The sequence below is a fragment of the Podarcis liolepis genome, assembly GCF_965112155.1.
Source record: "Podarcis liolepis genome assembly, chromosome: 7".
NCBI lineage: Eukaryota > Metazoa > Chordata > Lepidosauria > Squamata > Lacertidae > Podarcis > Podarcis liolepis.
The window spans coordinates 83,439,912-83,460,462 of NC_139561.1; the positions used below are offsets into that span (position 1 = coordinate 83,439,912).

The window sequence follows — 20,551 nt, forward strand, 5'->3', positions numbered from 1 at the left end:
TTGTTTTGAAACAACATTTTCATTTATTTAGAAAATGTCCTACTTGCTTTATATTCAAAACAACATCAAAGTGATATATTCTATTATTCACTTAGGAGAACAACTTATTTCTAACCCTAACCTCATGATAACAGGGTTAGTTTGGATCAGTGCTTTTGTAATACCGAGCAGTACAGGAAAGTCAGGCCTGTCTTGATGCTTGTCTGATCAGATGCAATACAGTACACATTTTCACACTACAAGTGGCCAGCTGGCCACCTTTGCACAAGGAAACATGCATTGGCTATTTTCATGATGGATGGTTTTATATACTTCAGCCAGTGCTCTTTCCTGCAACCCATATGCCTTGTAGCCTAAACCTTAATACACAATCTGTGCCTGGGAACAATTTGTTTTTCGTCTGGTACCATCTCTGGTGAAACAGCCTATGTCTTCTAAATTATTCTAAAAAGTGTCTGTATTATCCTTACAAAACCAGAGCAATTCACAAACATGAGCAGGCAACAAAGTTGGTGGCACAGACTGTTCAGATAATACTCTATATTGCAGTTGCTGTAAGGGCCTTTTAGCAGTTCTCTCTACCCTTAAGCAGTGTTAGCTCCCTTCAGCAGCACTCACCATCTAGAACAGGGGTAGGCAACCTAAGGTCCACAGGCCAGATGCGGCCCAATTGCCTTCTTAATCCAGTCCGCGGACGGTCCGGGAATCAGCGTATTTTTACATGAATAGAATGTGTCATTTTATTTAAAATGCATCTCTGGGTTATTTGTAGGGCCTGCCTGGTGTTTTTACATGAGTAGAATGTGTGCTTTTATTTAAAATGCACCTCTGAGTTATTTGTGGGGCATAGGAATTTGTTCATATCTCCCCAAAAAATATAGTCCGGCCCACCACATGGTCTGAGGGAAGGTGGACCGGCCCACAGCTGAAAAAGGTTGCTGACCCCTGATCTAGGTGTACTATAATGTCACCATGTGGAAGATATGCTTGCAAAGGGATGGGGATTCATTAAGGCTTTCCACCCTGTCCATTTTATGCATGAATGACCTATGTAAATGTTATCATTATGGCATGGAACATCAATATGCAGGATCTGCATCTCTCTCAGTCACCTTAAAAGAATGATATGAATCAGCCCTTACTACACATAACATACACAAAGAGCCTGTGTTCCTCAGTTCACTTACTTAGAAGGCCTAATAAAGTCAATAAGACTTCCAAGGTAAAGCTGTTTAGGATGGAGTGGCTGTCTTCAAGATCAGGAAGCATAAATGTTTTTGATACTGCACCGTGAGTGGGGGCTCAACACTTCCCCCATGTCATTTGTCCTAAACCAAATTGCATCCCTAGAGCTAGTTGCCTTGTGGAGCAACACATACGGGTATTACCTCCGTATATGTATGGGTTTGCCTTGAAGATAAATAGCATCAGCAGGGATGCAGGCAGTTCTCTGAGGGAAATAGCATGGAGAGAAGGGTTAACCAATTAACTATTCTCCCTTCCACAGCACTGGGGTCTCAAGCCACATTAGCTCTTCTAGTGCCATTACTAACTCTTACAACAACAACAACAACAACAACAACAACAACAACAACAACAACAACAACAACAACAACAACAACAACAACAAAAAACACAACAGGATATCCTATTCACAGCTATCCTGTGACAAGTAGGATTCAGTCCTGGTACTTTGCTCTACTTTTGTCTGCAGATGGAACTATATTATTTGGCAAATATAAGAGTTTTGAGAAGTTGCAAGGCTAACACATACTTGGCATGCAAAAGCGTGTAATACAAATCCATGTGGTTGTTTGTTTTAGGCAAATAAGCTTTGGTGGTTGAAATCTGAAATGGGGGATGGGGGGAGAGGAAGGCATTTCATCCTTGTGCACAGACATCTGCATGGCATTTCCCAACTAACTCCTCCTGAAGCTACTTTTCTCCTTGCAAGGTTCCAAATAATGTATTTTGCAAGTTTAACAGGCACCCCTGGAGGAGAGTGGCCTGAGGGAAAGCTGTGGAAGAAAAGAAAAGCTAAATAAAGAATTAAGCATCTTACTCCCCTCCTGCTTCCATTTCTGACTGTTTCCCTCACAAAACTACTTTGGTTAGAAGAAGCAGGCATCACATTTCATAATATGTGTTTACGTACAGTATGTTATTTGGACCAGAGTTTCAGATTAATGTAAAAAGTATATGACAGTTACATTGAAAACTATTTCTTAATTTATGACAGTAACAGCAGTCACTTTTGAAGAAGCCATTTATTAAGATAATATGATTGACCATTGAAATAAAGCTCAAGAGCTGCAAGCACTGTTCAACTGAATTATGGAATCTTGGGATTTCATTGTTAGATGGAAATGTGGCAGAGTCTAGTAGTCAGGGTTGAATCTTTTTCTTCAAATCAGAGCTCCTGAACCTCATTGTAACATTGGCTCATTTTGGAAATAATCTTTAAGGAGGTTAGTGAAGATTCATCAGGTATAGCATCAGGAAACAGTTTCAGCAAAACATAAAAAGATGCTAGCAGGAGATAATGTAAATGTAGCTTTATAAATTACATCAGGTAACTCCACAAGTAGTATAGCACGCTATGCTTTTTCATATTGGCCCTCAAGAAGAAATGCTTATTACAAAACTTCAACATTTAAAACATAGGCACTTCTTTCATTTTTAATCAGATTGTGGAGCATTAAAAAGCATAAGGGTGAAAAAATGTTCACCAAATAAACTTCTAGGGCTTGCCACACAAAAACTCACTTCTAGGGTCATATACCCAAAACTGTGTCTTTAAGAGCTCTAAAACAATGAGGTGGTATGAGCAGTGGTGCTGGCTTTAGAAAAAGTCACGTGATGAAGTTTCCTACAGAGTAGACAGCAAATGATTAGAGCCCTGCTTATTACAGCAGATGGGGAAATGCACCAAAACTGCTAGATGAGCAGAAATGCAGAGCTGCTTACTTTATGACTAAAAACATTCAAAATACAGCACCATACTCTATACTGGAACTGGTAGCTCTATCCACTATGTTACATTAAGGTGGCTTCTCTGCTGTGTGCGTTCGCTTGTGTCTGGCCAGGTGTCCTGGCTGGCTGAAGCTTTTCCCACACTCTCCACATGAATATGGCTTCTCTCCTGTGTGCGTTCGCTTGTGTCTGGCCAGGTCTCCTGACCGGCTGAAGCTTTTCCCACACTCTCCACATGAATATGGCTTCTCTCCTGTGTGCATTCGCTTGTGTCTGGCCAGGTGTCCTGACCAGCGGAAGCTTTTCCCACACTCTCCACATGAATATGGCTTCTCTCCTGTGTGCATTCGCTTATGGACAGCCAGGTTTCCTGAACAGCTGAAGCTTTTCCCACACTCTCCACATGAATATGGCTTCTCTCCTGTGTGCGTTCGCTTGTGACTGGCCAGGTCTCCTGACTGGCTAAAGCTTTTCCCACACTCTCCACATGAATATGGCTTCTCTCCTGTGTGCGTTCGCTTGTGGACAGCCAGGTGTCCTGACTGGCTGAAGCTTTTCCCACACTCTCCACATGAATATGGCTTCTCTCCTGTGTGCATTCGCTTGTGTCTGGCCAGGTGTCCTGACCAGCTGAAGCTTTTCCCACACTCTCCACATGAATATGGCTTCTCTCCTGTGTGCGTTCGCTTGTGACTGGCCAGGTCTCCTGACCAGCTGAAGCTTTTCCCACACTGTCCACATGAATATGGCTTCTCTCCTGTGTGCATTCGCTTGTGGATGGCCAGGTGTCCTGACTGGCTGAAGCTTTTCCCACACTCCCTACATGAATATGGCTTCTCTCTTGTGTGTGTTTGCATGGGAGTGACTAGCACTGATGAGTAGCTGAAACTTCTCCCACACTTTCTAAATGAACATGGTCTCTCTCCTATACATAATTGTTGGGCTGGGTGTGACAGCTGCTTTAAAGTTGTCCCACTTTCATTGCATCTAGAAACCTGAGTTCTACTCTGTGTCTCTTTGTTTATATCTTTTAAAAACAGTGTCTCCTCATCTTTATCTTTGTAAACACAACTTGGCACTAGGTGCTGCAGCATAGTTCTGTTTGAAGCACTATTTGTGATTTTGAATAGAGATTTCTCTGCTAGGACATTTTCAGGTACTTCAGGCTGTATTCCATATCCTGAATGCCTCCATTTCATATGTCTGTGAAGGTAATCTTTGAAAGTGAAAGCCAATTTGCAGCAGGGACACTGATGACAGGTGATACCTCGCTCCTGTATCAAACGTGAATTCTGCCTGTGTACTATTTGAGAACAAACAAGATTTGAGTTTTAGTAGCTATTTTCAACCATGCATGACAAATGGGCATATGGGACTACATTATTTAGGAAACTACAGGACCCAACAAGCTCACTGAGACCCAAGGAAAAAGACACATGCCAAAACAGAGGGTTGTCCTGAAGGAGCAAGCAGCAGTAAGAAGACCAAGGCTGGCCACAGCATTCAGAAAGGTCATATTGCATACAGTGGTCAAAACAGCATCATTGACTATATTACATGTATGGGAAACAAAATAGCTTTGACCATGTCATTGCAGAAGTGTTTTACACAGTAAAATGAACAAGAGCTCTAAGATATATTTTGTTTTTATTAAATAATAAATTAAACTTAATTTTAACTATTCTCACAAATGTGTGAGTTATTTCAGGCTCAAAGAGACCTTAAACCTGTCCAAAAAAAGTAATTTTTTTTTGTAAAAAAATTACTTAAAAATCAATTTATTTTATAACCACAAAAAACACCCTCCTTATTTTTAAAACATAACAAGTACATAGTTACCCCATTCTACAACAAAAGGATGATACACATGTTAGTTGTGGTTTGCGTGCTATGGCTTATCGAACCTACCAGGAATAAAATGACAACAATTCACTTTGAATAGTCAGTGACCCTTTTCTTAATACCATTTTTATACCTTATTTCGAAAGAGACCACATTTAGCTTTATTTTGATACCAAAATAAGCCCAACTGGTTGAAAAAACAAAAACAAACAGTAGTTTTTTTTCTAAACTGACGCAGAAATTGCATTAGCCTAAATCGCGCAGAAATCGAAATTTTCAAAAAATTCTCCTGCTCCCAATTTTGGAGCAAAAAATCTTTAAAAATTAATTTGAGGTTATCTCATAAGTATCTACACATTTAAAAAATTGAAGAAAATCTGAGTCATGAGAGCACATGGCACCAGGTAATTTGGCGTGGAATGACCCAAAATCTGAAGGTGTGTTAAAATACTGCAATACTATTGAATGCAAATAAAGTCTAAATTTTGGTGCTTTAACTATATTAAAATAGTTCTGATAGAGAATTTCTTCTATGCCAAATGCATTTCTTATTTTTTAAGATAACACCTGCATACAGGGGAAATTAGATATTTGCACAAGAGACAACTACTGTATATGATGAAATTCTTCCTAATATTACAACAACTGTAGTATTGTTGTGACCTTGGCGGGGTGTGTGTGTGTCAGCCTGTATGATGCTGGAGTCTCTTCTAATTCCATTGTTGAACTAGCCAGGCAAATTCCTTGGCAAGTTAATGGCCCTAAGTATGGTCAATAATATAACAAAGCGAGTTATATTATTGACCACCCTTCTAGCTCTACAATTCTATGGTTCTATGAACTAGTCCTTTAGATTTACCGTATATAACGCATAGAAATATGAAGATATATTAGATGTATCTAGGAGAATGCTGTCTAAGACAAACAAAAGAAGCAATAACAGATTTCAGTGTTAGGGAAGATTTAAAACAATGCATGATTATTATACCTTTTCTTGATTTCCATCTAGAGCCCCACTTGATGCCAAGCTCCTTTCCATATTCTTCTCCATACCAAACCAGAAGCTCAGAATGAATAAGGATTATTTTACATGCTCTGTAGTAGATTTTCCCATGATACTGGAAGGCAACAAGATTTTGCTCTTCCTCATTCCGGGCACAGTTAACATATCTGAAAGTTCATTGTTAAGAGGATAACTAAAAGTACTCAGTCAGGTAAGTTGGAAATTAGAGAAGTACTATGAAGCATAACAATTGCATTACTTTCTTCTATTATTCAAGTAATGAAATGTACAGCTGAAATATTTTAAATTTGTTGAACACTGGGCATATTATACACTGGAGGTGACAACACACAACAGAATTTTGTAAAATAAACTTTGGTCTTCTTACCTGTGGTAATTTCACTTTCTTTTTTTATGGTGGTAGAAGAATATATTTGTCTGGGTTGCTCCTCCCATTCATTTCAGAAGCAAGACTTATGCAGACTACCAGGCATTTGCTCTACTAGGAATGATGAACCCATAGCTTTGACTGATCCCACTAAGCAGTTTAGTGGCCCACCACTCTCTTTCCAAACCAAGATATTCTTTTTACCTTTGAAAGGTGCCACTTCTCTCTCTAGTACTGGCACTACTGGACTTTGGTAAATAGTGTGCAATTTGCAAAGCAGTATGCAGAAAAAATACCCTGGTAAGACTGCTGTTGAAAGGATAAAGAAAACTTAACATTTATTAGTCTTGGAGGAGGAACCATTCTATGTATAGATTTTACATGTGGCCAAGATGCAGCCACTAGCACAAGCTAACTCATACTGACTACTTGGAGAAGCAGAAAAGAATTAAGGCCTGAAAGGAAGTGATCTACTTTACCGACAAGCATTTACTAAAAGAGAAGGAATCAGTGAAGAAGGAAGAACAGGTTGCATTTGTGTCTATTCCTCACCACAGTTCAAGCAGGTTATTGCAAATGTTGTGCTTTACTCCCAACAGTTAAAAGATACAGTGGTACCTCTGGTTACGTACTTAATTCGTTCTGGAGGTCTGTTCTTAACCTGAAACTGTTCTTAACCTGAAGCACCACTTTAACTAATGGGTCCTGCAGTGCTGCTGCTGCCCAATTTGTGTTCTCATCCTGAAGCAAAGTAACCCGAGGCACTATTTCTGGGTTAGCGGAGTCTGTAACCTGAAGCGTAAGTAACCCGAGGTATCACTGTATTAAGAGTACGGATGGGTAACCTGTAGGCACCCAGAATGACATATAAGTTATTCTGTTCTATTGGCCTTTCCAGGTGTATGAAGACCCTTGTTTTAAAAGTCTCTCTTCATTTAGTTTGATCAAGAATGTTTACCTCATCCAGTTGGAATTAGTTTCATCCTTTCCATCAATGTAAACATAGCAGTTTTGCCCTCTAGTAATCTGTAATTAAAATAGACACGAAACACACACATCAATATGGTAACACTACAACAATATGTAGAATGTTAAGGGGCTCTGCTCCCCTGCTTGCTTTGGTCATCAGCCCTCTCCCCCTATTAACCCCCTTAGAGTTTCCCCTTCCCACTGCATGCAACTACTAAGCCCCCTTTTCACCCTCTCAACCCTATGTTCAAAAGCACTACTCTTGTTTCTGCAGCCGTGCTTTGCACCCGTTTTCACCTCCACCTCCATGTCTTCCCCTTCTTTTGTGCAACCCCAACAGGCACAAAGACCACCCCCATGGTAATATCTTGCATCTTCCTCTTCCCAAATATTGCAACTACTAAGAACCCTTTTCACCTTTTGCCTAATTATGAAGCCACCCTCCCCACCTATTCTGTAGCTCTGTTTCCTGGCAGGCTTGCTTTCTGGATTCTCATCATTTTCTTTCAAGGAGTTTTCCTGGAGTTTTAAAACTTTGTGGTTAAATAATTTAGAATAGTCTAAGTGGTGAACTATACGGTACTTTTTATTTTAATAAGACAATTCACTTTGAATAAACAAATAAGCAGAAGCAACAAAATATTGGTTTGGGTGAGAAATACATTTCAAGAACTTCCCTGGCTTTTTTGCTTAAGGTATATGTCTCACCATTGCATAGGTATATTATCTGCGCGTGTCTGTTATCTGGCTAGACTCCATAGTCAAGATGGGTACTTTCTGCTTTTAAAGTTATAATCATTTTTGTTAAAGATACTCCCCAGGATGCACACAGCAGATAGTTAATTCATTATTGTCCCAAGCAAACACTTACAGTACAAACAACTGCCCACTTGTGCACATTCTAGTTGCATGCAGCAGCATACACATGCCGTTTTTGGTGCAGCAAGGGGGCAGAACAGGGCAGGGGCAGAATAGAGTTGAAGGGACTTGCCTTCATCTAGAAAGTAGTTCTATAGCTCCAAATAACCACACTGCCTAATTCCCCGGCCTGTGCTCTGTGGAGCAGTTGCAGCAACAAGGGGAGCCACCCCCCTCCACTAGTTTATGTACCTCTCATTGATGGGCCACAGGAACACAGCCAGTGGCTACACCTGCATGGAAGCTGTCTCTGCTCTTCCTTCTTCAATCCCCTCCTGGTTTTAGGAGACAGTGGTGCAGGAGAGTATGGGGAAGAACCCAACTCTTCCCTTGCCTGACCTGCCTCTTTCCCCTCTGCCTCCAACACATCCTGTGCTCCAACCTCCAGCTCTGAAGCTTCCCCTGTCTGACTCTTGCCCCCTGGCTGGTACAAGTTGCCACAACAGATCCCCTCTCCCGAGTCTAGCCCCGCTACCCCAGTGCACATTTGTCTACGTCCTGCAAGGCCCTGACAATTCTGCATTGAACCATCTATGATCTTGCTGCAATTCAAATTGTGTTTCAACATTGGTTGGTGACAGACAACAATAGAATTGCTTGTATTCATTAACATTTGAGTTCTGATACACTAAAATGAAAAAGTTCACCATTCTGAGTTATTGTTTCAAATTTTCTTTCATTAAATGCATTTTAACATACAATTTTTAGCCCACTTCTACAACATTCAAGGAAGTTTATTCATAATTGATATTCCATCAAATCATACTTAAAAACAGAGGATTATTAAACAGAAAAGGCAGAAACTTTCTTGACCACTTCCATAAAACTTAAAAGGATGAAGGAACAAGACTTCTCTAAGGAGGGAGTTCCAACACTGTGGCTCCATCAGGAAGAAGGTTCTACTTCCTGTACTCACAAGCTTGACATTGTAAAGGGAAGGAGCACTGAACAAAGTCATTTGATTCTGCCTGGAGGGTGGGGTTTGTTCATTCAGCAAGGTAGTACTCTACATGGAATTTTTTTAAAATAAAAGTGCTGTGAGTAAATCATACCAGCCAAGAATAACCACTGTTGGCTGCTTCTTCTTCCTCTGTGATTTTCCCTTCATAGGGCCCAAAATGAATTCCTGGAGGCAGAATTTCTCCTTCATTCCAGACTCCAAAGCCAGCTTTGGGGATACCTGATGGGCCAATTCTCAAACCTGGAGGTAAAGTGAGGGTGGCCCTCTCTTCCAGTCCTATTTCTACTGCTGCATCCTTGATGAAAACTGGAGAACCATGAACTGAACATTCATCAATAAAGAATAGAAGGCAGTATTCACAAACTAGGAATGGAAAGAAAGATAATAGAGACATGATGCTGCAGGACGTTTTTTCCATCAATGAGTTTTTTCAAATATCTACAGTTATGATTGGCAATCTATATAAATATTTAAAGTTGTAAAACGTGGGGGATTTGTGTCAATGTGCAATAATTATTACAATGAATTTTGTGGTCGGCTCTCCAACTGAAGCTCTGGTCTTGGGGAATGGTGATATGGACAGGGCTATTGTACTGCTTCAGGGGATAAGGATGCCAGGGGTGGGAGTCTAGTTATGGGGCAGTCCAGAGAGCAAGGTTGGGTTCACAACCTAAGGTCACATTGAGGGGGTGGTCAATAAGAGAAGCAAAGTCCAGTCACAGGCCAAAGTCACAAACAAAAAGAACACAGGTTCTCAGCAGAGCACAAAGAAGCTGGTTAATGGAAGTTGTTCCAAGAAACTTCCCCAAGGACTGAATACATTTTTCCATGAGCCTGCTAAGCCCCACCTTAGACATAGCATATGATCAGCAGATAATCTAATTGCAGCAGATAGAATTCTGTCTGGTTCTAGGCATAGTCAGCCTGATAGTTGTTGTTTTAAAATAATATTTATTAAATATTTATCAGTATACAAAAATATGTGCATTGTCTCTTTTTTCAAGTTGTGTTTTCTACAGATCAGTTTCATTTGTTGTGAGACGTTAGTGTTGCAAACAGTATGAGGTTGGGAAGAAGAAGAAGAGTTTGGATTTGATATCCCGCTTTATCACTACCCGAAGGAGTCTCAAAGCGGCTAACATTCTCCTTTCCCTTCCTCCCCCACAACAAACACTCTGTGAGGTGAGTGGGGCTGAGAGACTTCAAAGAAGTGTGACTGGCCCAAGGTCACCCAGCAGCTGCATGTGGAGGTGCGGAGACGCGAACCCGGTCCCCCAGATTACGAGACTACCGCTCTTAACCACTACACCACACTGGGAAGAAAAGATGGGGAAAGTAGGGGAGGGGTGATGGTGTGTGGGATAGTTTTACGAACCCTGATAGTTCCATTTAACAATAGTTCTAGCACCATAGGGTGTTCCAAGGCTTCATGGTACAGTTGGATGAATTCAGGGAAATGTTTCGTTATTTCTTATGTTTGTCGTTGCCCATAAATGTTAAGAAGGATTATTTCCCCTGCTATGCAACCTTGGCATTCCCTATCAGAATATTAAGTGGTATTGACGTGTTTCCCATTGGATTCTCTTTGAAGAAGGAAGGATTTCCCCCCTAAACTAGTTTAGCCGCTAACATTTGGTTGGTTGGTTTTCCTTTTCTTATAGTGTGTAACCATACTTGAATTGCACAAATTCCCTCAAGCTATTACTGGCTGTATCTGCTAACTCCGTGCGGCACACTGTGGTCCACAGATGACAGCTGCACCCTAGGAGTGATTATGGGTAGATGGACAGTCTATTCTTATTCTATGGGATTGGTCTACATCAGGGGTCTGCAACCTTTAAGACAAAAAGAGCCACTTGGACCCGTTTCCGAAGGGGGGGAAAAGGGAGCCGCAAAACTAACGCACGCACCGCCCCCATGTGACGTCACAGCCTGTACAGCGCCCGCCACAGTGGGGAGTGTCGGGGCACACAATGCGCCTCCTCCCCTTGCTAGTATCCGCCCCGGAGCCGCGGCAAAGGTGTAAAAGAGCCACATGCAGCTCCGGAGCCGCGGGTTGCAGACCCCTGGTCTACATAGTCTTTGGATACTTTCATCTCTATGAGTATGAAATATGTGTTTGTTGTTGGCACTTCTATAGCATACGTAGTCCTTTCAAAAACCTCTGTGTTGTGTCCAGTTAATTCTTACTCAGAGAAGTCCTTTTCAAATCAAATGATCTAATTTAGTAATATTAAATATTAAATTAATTACAATGGGTCTAAACTGAGTAAGCCTAGCATTGGCTTTAACCCTTTATCACAATCTGCCAGTTTCTGACAAATCAAGAACAGCATTAGTTCAGTTCAACTGCCACAGATTACTTGTACAGATTCTGACATTAAGACCACCTCCAGTTTAGAGAAGGGCTAGGGTAACTGCAGACCTTCTGTACATCACCCATCATCCGTGAATATAATCAAATTGTGAGTCTATTGTGAATAAATGGCCCATGGCAAATTTATAGGAAATTTATTTTCTTTTTAAAATGTGATTGGGAATACTGATTATAGCTCAGGAACTTTTTATATGAAAGTCTGATGTACTTTCTTACAAAATGGAGTAGTGTCACAAAAAGAGAGTTTAATAGTGCCAGTATAGAATTGCTCTTCCTTTTCCAATTTTGGACAATTGTTACAAGCCTGATACAGGCATTTTAATTAACATAATTTCGATTAAGCACTTTTTAAAATATAAGCATAAAGGGAGTTTCTTAGCATTACAGCATTAGAATTATGAATAAACCTGAACCTGAAAAATATGTAATAGAATATCTAAAAGCACTGTTTTATAAATATTTTTCCAAGGCAACATAAGAATTGAAGATGGAAAATGCTGATTATAAACTTACACAAGTAATCATCATCATTTGGCTCATTTATTTCCATATATGTTTTTCTCTCCCTCTTCCGCAAACTGTATGTACTAACTTCTTTCTCCTGATCTCTTTTCTTATTCTTTGCTTTCCCCGACAAAGCTTTCTTCTCAATATCTGAAGTATATAATCTAATTTTGTAACGCATAAACTCATGGAAAGCAAAAGTACATGGAATACAAGAACTTGAATCACATTAGGTATGTTTAGGTGTTCACATTAGTCCCTGCTTGCCTTGCTCATGTGTAGGATTTACATATAAGCAGAATGCCTGAATATATCTACTTTTGTTTCTGCAAGATGTGTGTAGAACACTGTGGGATATTCTATTCTGAAATGGCATTGTCTCCTTATAATAAAATCTTCTATAGTTTCAGCATTTCTAACAAGTCACATAAGAATAGCAGATGGTAAAAAACATAGGATGAACATACCACACCGGACATGAAGTGACAGATACAGTGTGCTGAGAATTAAAATGTTCCCTATTTCCTCCTGAAGATTTTGCTTGGCTGTGCTCCAAAACGTTTCACTAGGCATCTAAACAGAATTAGTTATGCTCTTTACTAGCGATGCTTAATTACCTAGATTGGCTGAGAGCCTGGATATGTGACAATGTGGCTCACAGGCAGCAAAATATTAACCAATCTTGCTCTGACCTAGAAATACCATACTAAATCATAGCCCTTTTCATAATGAGACAAAACCACCTAAAAAATCCCCAACTTGCATTAAGCACAAAGAATATCTTTTAACATGGACATGTCTGCATTTAAGTGCAGCTTATCAATGTTAGAAATTTAATTCTGAGTCAATTTTCATATTTCATGGTTGCAGGAATGCCTGGTCCTGTTAACATGGATAAGCTCACACTTAAACATCACTATTAACACACCCTGTCCCTTTCATGCCCCATCTCCTTCCATATTTGACTCATGTAAAGTCTTTCACAGTGTAATTGGCTAGGTTGATTTGAACTGCTTGAGCAGCTGCACAGTGTAAGCTCTCTGTCATTTTGCTGCACTGGACTTGAAAACAACATGCAACATTGTTTTTGCTCTTACATACAATTACATCAAAAAAAATTGTCTTACACAGATCATAAGATCAGATCATTAGAAAAACTTCCAGTTCCAGTTTTGGAGAGTGCCCTTTACAATTAAATGTCAAAAAGCTGTAAAGAACACAGTGGGCAGAGTAATTATTATTTTAAAATATTAAGAAAATAAATAAATGGCTCTCTACCAAGCACTTACCAGTCATTGATTCTGCTGCAATGTCTGTAGTATGAACATCTTCACATGTATTTTTGTCAGTTTTCTTTATATGTTCTTGGTCTTTGGAAGTAAGTCCCATAGTGTTTATTTGCTTATTCTGCAACAAAAAGTTGTTTTCTATTAAATCTTAACATCTTTTGGTCTTTGTGGAAGCTGCCCAGATGGGTGGGGTACAAATAATAAATTATTATTATTATTATTATTATTATTATTATTATTATTATTATCTCAAATAACACTCATAAAGAATTAAGAGGGGCTTGTGAATCATGTGTATTTACTGGGTGTTAAAAGTGATCATATTAATTTAGATCTTCTTAAATATTTCCACAATGGCAGTTATCATTTAGACAAATTACCAGTTAGTATATTCAGTTACGAGACAGTCCCAAGCCATACTTAATTATTTATTTTTCTCAGGAATCTCTCCTTTGGCTAAAGAGTACAATGTTTAGCAAAAGTATGGTACATGGAAATAACTTTGAACATGTGACTATTATTGCTAACACCCAGAAAGACCTTCAAACATGAACAGAAAATGAATTGCTGCAGCAATCATGACTTAAATGTATTAACATATTATATATTTGACTTTCAACCCAATGAAATAGCTACATAGTGTCCTCATGTCGAAAAGGTTGTGTTGTCTGGGGCTGACTAGAATTCAAAACACCTGGAGAAGGGTTCTCAACCTGGTCCCTACTGCCCACTAGTGGGCGTTTCAGGATTCTTGGTGGGCGGTAGGGGGTTCTACTGCACAAGCTGAATCATCCTTCCATCGAACACTGGTGGGTGGTAAGGAAATTTTCCCATTAAGAAAGATGCATTAGTGGGCAGTAGGTATAAAACGGTTGACTACCCCTGACTGGTGAAGGCTGGTCTATTAGGCTGTGTCCACATGAAGCTTTTGAAACACACATGGGCTACTATTTCACAGTGTGCTTTCGTACATAGCAGTTTCTTGTGTACAGCAGTACACACCTTCATGTGATACCATAATTTAAAGCAGCAGCTACTAACTATATTGGCTGTATACACTGATAATGTGCAAGCTAGTGTCCAGCTGTGTTCTGTTCCCCTTCCCTCAATTAGTGTTTCCACATACTTAAAAAAAGAAAGAAAATATTTTTCACAGTCTTTCAGTGTGTCAGCAAATAGTGTGGGTTTTGTGAACTACAGGTCACCCTGTCAGATGGGTAGCTTATCCTCAGTCTCCTACACATTTGATTCCAGAGTTTGTGTTGATTTCAGAGTTTGTTTCTTTGTTTCAGTTGTTTGTTTTGGTTCTTCCTTTGTTTGAAAGTGTAATGTTATGATCACTGACTACAAAAGTCAAATTGTTTCTCTAAAAGCTAATGATTGTAAACAATAAATTTCTACTCAAATAAAAAGTATGCCCCATCAAACCCTGCTTTTATTAATATCTTTATTTCCATATCAGGGCAAATACATGAAATGTTTCTCCAAACTATTTTGATTCAATGTTTGCTAGAATCATCAGACAAACAAAAAAACAGAAATTGCAAATCACTTGAAATATCCAAAACTATCTTACTTGATCAAGAGGGTACTTTTTTTTCTTTTCCTCTTTCCAGCTATTCAGGTTACATGGTGTCCTAAAAGATTTTACTGGAAATAAGAAGCAAAGTAATATTTTAGAAATTAAAATATTATCACTGAACATATAAACCCGAGGGGGGGGGGATAAAGGGTGTATTGTGCAATATATTCACAAACTTTCGTATTTATATCAGTCAATCATTTGGAGAAAGCTATAGCTCCAAACCATCCACTAAATTTCTCCAGTTCCTGCCAGCCAGTTCTCCATGGTAATTTCCAGGAGTATATTTGCAAAAATGTGTTGTTATAATAATAAAAAAATATTATTTATACCCCGCCCATCTGGCTGGGTTTCCCCAGCCACTGTTTCACCAGTAGAAAGACATTTGGTAGCATGAATTTAAATAAATAGAAACTGAACAGGCAGGTGGTTCTCCTTCAGTTTATGGAATGATAAAAACAATAATGCCTCAATAAATGTCTCTTGATTGATTGATGTTTAGAATATTTTCTCTGCATCTTCACTTTTATTATGACTATGAATGCATCATCACAGGAATGTATCCCATTATATTACACATTGTGTTGCCAAGAAAAAGGAATGAACATAGGAAACTGCTATATACTAAGTCAGACCATTGGTCCATCCATCTCAGTATTGTTGACACGGTCCAGCAGTGGCCCTCCAGGGGTCCTGACACAAGTCTTTCCTAGCTCTACCTGGAAATGCCAGTGACTAAACCTGAGAGTTTTTCTGTGCAAAACACATGCTGTACCACTGAGCTCCAGACTTTCCTTATATGATTGTATATACATGGAATGAATGGGAATATAGGGACAATATGACAATAACCTCTTTGGTGATACAGTATTGAATTAATGAAACACCATTAGATGCTCAGCTTTAGAATGAATAGAAAACCATTCTAATGCAAAAGATTAATATTCAATAAAAAGAATACAGCAAAATTGCAACCTGATCTATGCAGCAGAGTACACAGTATAGCAACAGAACAGAGGTGGGGAACCAGTGCCCCTCCAGTTGTTGTTGAACTCCATCTCCCATTAGTCCCAGCCAGCATGGGTAATGGTGAAAGATTACAGGAGTCATATCTGGAGGGCCACTCATTCCCCATCATTGCAACAGAATATTCATATAGGTAGAGCAAAGGAAAATCAAGTATGAGACATAAGGGCTATTAGTAGTGACGAGCAAAATGAACCAATGTAGATGAGTTGGGTCACATCACATAAACTATATTTTGATACATTCATCAGCTGCATCTCACAAAATTAATGTAACTAAAGTAATAGATATGTCATTCACCAGAAAGAGACAAATGCAGTCAATCATAGAGCATTTATCTTTCAATTAGCTATGATGGCTAAATGGAATGCCCATGTTCAGATATATGCTAAGTTGATTGAAGGGACAACAGAAAGGAGGAGCATTGCCTTCATGCCCTGCTTATGGGCTTCCCAGAAGTATCTGGCTAGGCACTGTGGGAAACAGGATGGTCTGTTCCAGCAGAATTTTTCTTAGACTTTACTGCTGGTGAGAGGTATGGCCTGCAAAGAGTTCTATGGCCCGTATACAGAAGTCTGGAGGGCTGCATGTATTCAGAAATGACTATAGTAATCATTTACCTATAGATTTTGGTGTCCATTCCTCATCAGACTCAGAGGACTCATTTGTAGTTTTGGGAGGTTGCCGTGCATGATACATAAATGTTGGTTTAGGTGTAGGAAGACCTAATAAAAAAATATCAGGTATAAGATACTATAAAAGTTGTTGTCTGCAAACATCTTATTGAAAGAATGCTTCCAGAAATTTGTCTCTGTTCAACTGATGTCAAATGCCAATAAAAGACAAAATAATCAATGCTATGGTATTGTGCTATGGGAAAACCAGGCCCTTCCCATCCCCCAGAATCTGTATCAAATGTGAAAGGCTTCAGATCACTTGCCACATAGTATACCTAGCCAAAAGGTTTTGTTAAAAAGAAAAAGTACTGTATCAGTGAAAGACCAATCTATTCTCTGCAGTCCACAACATGGGAGAGGTGTGGGGAAAGGAGACAAATGTTTCAATGGTATCTTACAGAGCAATTCTAAGAAACTCAAAAGTAAGCCCTATTGCTTTCAATTGGGGTCTACAACCAGGAAAGTGGATTAAATTGCAGCCAACGTGCAACTTAACTGATTCAACCCAGTAACTTAACCAAGCATATAAAGTGAAGTTATGCTTGGAAAAGAATTTGAATCCAGACCTCCCAGGTACAATTTCAGCATTATTTCTAGTTCCATACTGTACTTCTTTCATTAATCTCTCTTTGCCTTCTCTACTGGTCCTAATTCTGCCTACAGAGTTCTAAATTTTAACCTTTTTACAAACATAGTTAATATATGGTGTAATTGAGCTGAGCTTCAGGCTGTAATCATTGAGAGCCCTTGGAAGCCTGACAGTTATACTTTTAAATACACACTAAAATATATGCTTTGCTAACTTTAACATGTCACATAGATGAACCCTTTGAATGTTACTATTTGATAAAGGTAAAATAAGGTGCAAGAGTGAACAATTCTTCAATTGTTCTTCAAATCAGAGATCTTATTGCAGCTAAATAATCCATACTCCTTCCTTACTTTTCAGTAATTTCTCTCACCTAATTGAGTCATAAACTCATAGTTCTCTTTCATATTCTTATAACGAATTTTTTCCCATTCTCCCATTTCAGCCCATTGCTCTTTAGGGAAGTAGATTGCCAGCCCTTTAAAAGTATCTTCAGCCTAGTACACAGGAAGAAAGTGGGTACAGACACATAATATCATGTGTTTTACTTAGAAACAAGCACTTTACAAGTAAAGTGAAATCAATCAGTGAAATCACACACTTTTAAATTTGCACACCAATTAATTGATGGGTCTAACAACAAGCTAAGTTGCTGGGACTGCTCTTGAAAGTCCAGTTGTTGTACAAGCTGAGCAGCTGCCATACTTTACCATGTCCCTGAACCAGATCTATTTAAAACAAAATTTAGCTATGGCTTTCCTGTCCAGTCTGCACCCAAAGTTTCCAAATTGCATGGAAATTCTACACTACTTTGCCAACTTTGAATGATTGCTGCATGTTATCAGGCATTGGCAACTACAGTACAGATAAAGTGTCATGTGACTGTAGCATGATTGTCAAGGTTCCCATCTTTATGGGCCTCTCCAGCAATAACTGAGCTACATGTGAAATCTTATTATTTACACCTCTTAAATTATATATTATTTCCCCATTATTTTTATTTAATTAAAACATTTGTGTGTGACAAGCCTGCAAAATTGTTAAAAGCAGCAAGTCTCAACTTGCAGAAGCTTGCCACATTTTAGGATGGAAGGTCTCTTTACGGGATATTTGCTTACTCCAAATTCCTCACCTTGGGCTTCTGCCCCCTTTTCTTATGGCTCGGCTTTTTGACCCTCTCTGTAGAACCCCTGTCTAAGCAACTATTTTGGGGGCTACCTGACCCCGCCCTCCCCGCCTCAACACTTTTTGTAAGAAGAGAATCAGAAGGAGGTGGTGCCCCAGTGGCTCCTTTCTCCAAGGGCTCTCCTCTCAGATCCCTGGGATCATTCTCCATGAGATCTCCCCCACTGGGAACAGGCCATTCAGCCTCAGTTGCCCTCTTCCCTGGGGTATCGTTTCTGTCAGATGCCTCTCTCCTCATCCCTCCCGCTTCTCCCATGCTGGAACTGCCTCTGCCCTCCTGCCCTTGGCATTCATCATCCCTGAGCATCTCTTGCCCCAACCCCTGAGCTTCTGCCCCAGGAGGTATTTCTTCCCACATTCCCTGGGCTCCTGCCCCAGCTGGCATTTTCTGCCCTCTTTCCTGAGCTTCTGACCCAGTGGGCATCTCAGCTCCAGATGCCATTTCTCTCCCCCTCCCTCAGTCCCCAAATTTTAGCCCAGTTTAATCATCTCTCCCTCCTCAGTCTCCTTCCATCCCAGTCAACTTTCTTTCTCCCCTTTCCTCCCTCAGCCCAAACTGGGCATTTCCTCCTTTAATCTTGGGGGGGGGGGGGTTTCAGCCCTAGACTTTGGGCTTCCCTGCTCTACAAGCAGCGAGGGAACTGTTTAAACTTCGCCCCTCTCTGAAATCCTCCCCGCCACAGCCCAGCCTTTTCGCTCAGCCCCACAGAGCCACCTCCTTCCCTCAGCGAGAGGGAAAAGGCGCCAAAAATCGCGCGAGCCAATGAGCGACAAGAGCTGGTGAGCTGCAGCCAATCATCGGGCAGCGCGGGAAATTTCTCTCTCTCGTTTTACAGGTGTTTCACCGCCAGGGTGCTGCGTTCGTTGGTGGTGGGTTTTTTGTTTTACCTCAGGCAAGAGGGTGTGGGGGGAGGGGCAAGTGTAGAAAAGCGGGGAATCTTCTATCCTGAGGAAAATGTTTCCTTGCAAGGAAGGGAATCCACGATTTCATGGGGAATGAATACCAGTCGCAGTAGTACTGGGGGAGGAGGGTAGTCTTCAGAAAGAGCTGGTGGAGGAAAACCAGAGTTTGAAGGGAACTTGTCAGAAAGGATGGCATGCCTCTGAGCACGTGCAAAGTACCTTTCCCCCTTGCCATTAAGTAGCCACCACAGGCAGCGCCCCACACATCTGGGACTGAGGAAAAGCTGGAATATTATTATTATTATTATTATTATTATTATTATTATTATTATTAATGGCTTGAACCCCATCCATCGGACTGGGTTGCCCCAGCCCCTTTGGGCTGCTTCCAACAAAATATAAAAACACATAGAAGCATCAGACATTTAAAAACTTCCCCATAAAGGGCTTCTTTTTCCAGATGTCTGCAGGAAGTCCCAGGGTTGTTTATCTCTTTGACATCTAATGGGAAGGTGTTCCACAGGAATACTATATTCCCCTGACTATGAGGGGAACAGGGAAAGTGGGCAGGAAAAAGGACTTCAATGATGTGATTGATTTTAAGCTTTTGGAGCCGTTTCCGCTGTTTTTTCCTCTCTTTTTTTTAAATTCGTCTTTATTGATTTAAAATATCATCTTACGTATATATTACAAATAGTTACATCAAAATTAAACAAAAAATATAATAGAAAGAAGATAAAGGAAATAAAAATAAAAAGCAAAAAAGAGTTAACAATAAGAAATGAATATTGGTTATAACATCCTGTCTTTTCTAATAAAGTCTTCTGAAAGAAACTTCCAATCGTTCTCGTTGTACTTTTTCTATTGTCTTAATTTTATCGCACAGTTTGTTTTACAACTTCATGTATATTCATCTAGTATATTTATTCCATTTGTTTATTATATACAAGTATCATTCAGTTCTACTAGGATAACATCATTATTACAATATAATCTTATATATTCTTTGAATAGTCTCTATTCTCTGAATTTTTTTTTATTTGGGGCTCCTCTGACTTTTCCGGTCAGCTTTGCTAATTGAAAGTACTCTAGCATGAGTGATTGCCAATCTATTATTGTAGTTGTTGTTTCACATTTCCAACTTCTGGCTATCAGTATTCTTGCAGCTGTAATTGAATACATGAGCAGTGGTCTTGTATTTTGCTTTATTTCTATTGGCAGTATTCCTAGAAGGAAAATCTCTGGCCTTTTTTAAAAAATAAGTTTAAATAATTTCTTAAATTCATCATATATTTTATTGCAAAACTCGCTTATAACCATACAAGTCCACAACATATAATAGTACGGTCCTATTTCCTTTTTACA

At 39.7% G+C, this 20,551-nt stretch overlaps 1 protein-coding gene across 2 annotated transcripts; it reads right to left on the reverse strand.

The window, feature by feature from the left end:
* Positions 1-1,854: 1,854 nt before the first annotated feature.
* On the reverse strand, positions 1,855-19,048 carry LOC310712587 (histone-lysine N-methyltransferase PRDM7-like). Of its 2 annotated transcripts, none has more exons than XM_083515787.1 (10): positions 18,231-19,048; positions 17,472-17,595; positions 16,453-16,557; positions 14,801-14,874; positions 13,225-13,342; positions 11,945-12,085; positions 9,146-9,417; positions 7,165-7,232; positions 5,804-5,985; positions 1,855-2,018 (listed from the first exon to the last, which is right to left on the reverse strand). In XM_083515787.1, exons 1-10 carry the CDS (start codon positions 18,723-18,725, stop codon positions 1,936-1,938), a joined length of 1,662 nt encoding a protein of 553 aa, XP_083371913.1. In that variant the 5' UTR covers positions 18,726-19,048; the 3' UTR covers positions 1,855-1,935. The 2 variants fall into 2 exon arrangements, with proteins under 2 accessions (XP_083371913.1, XP_083371912.1); XM_083515786.1 differs by lacking the exon at positions 1,855-2,018 and adding an exon at positions 2,249-4,276 and having other exon boundaries at positions 18,231-19,040.
* Between the last annotated feature and the right edge of the window lie 1,503 nt (positions 19,049-20,551).

What these genes read in the sequence shown, in the direction of transcription:
- LOC310712587 (XM_083515786.1), bottom strand. Translation starts at nt 18,725, where the DNA reads ATGGCATCTGGAGCTGAGATGCCCACTGGGTCAGAAGCTCAGGAAAGA. An exon ending in AAATGATGATGATTACTTGT is followed by an intron (nt 9,418 to 11,944) that starts GTAAGTTTATAA and finishes TTCCATTCCTAG; the next exon opens with TTTGTGAATACTGCCTTCTA. An exon ending in TAGATGGAAATCAAGAAAAG is followed by an intron (nt 4,277 to 5,803) that starts GTATAATAATCA and finishes GTTCTCAAATAG; the next exon opens with TACACAGGCAGAATTCACGT.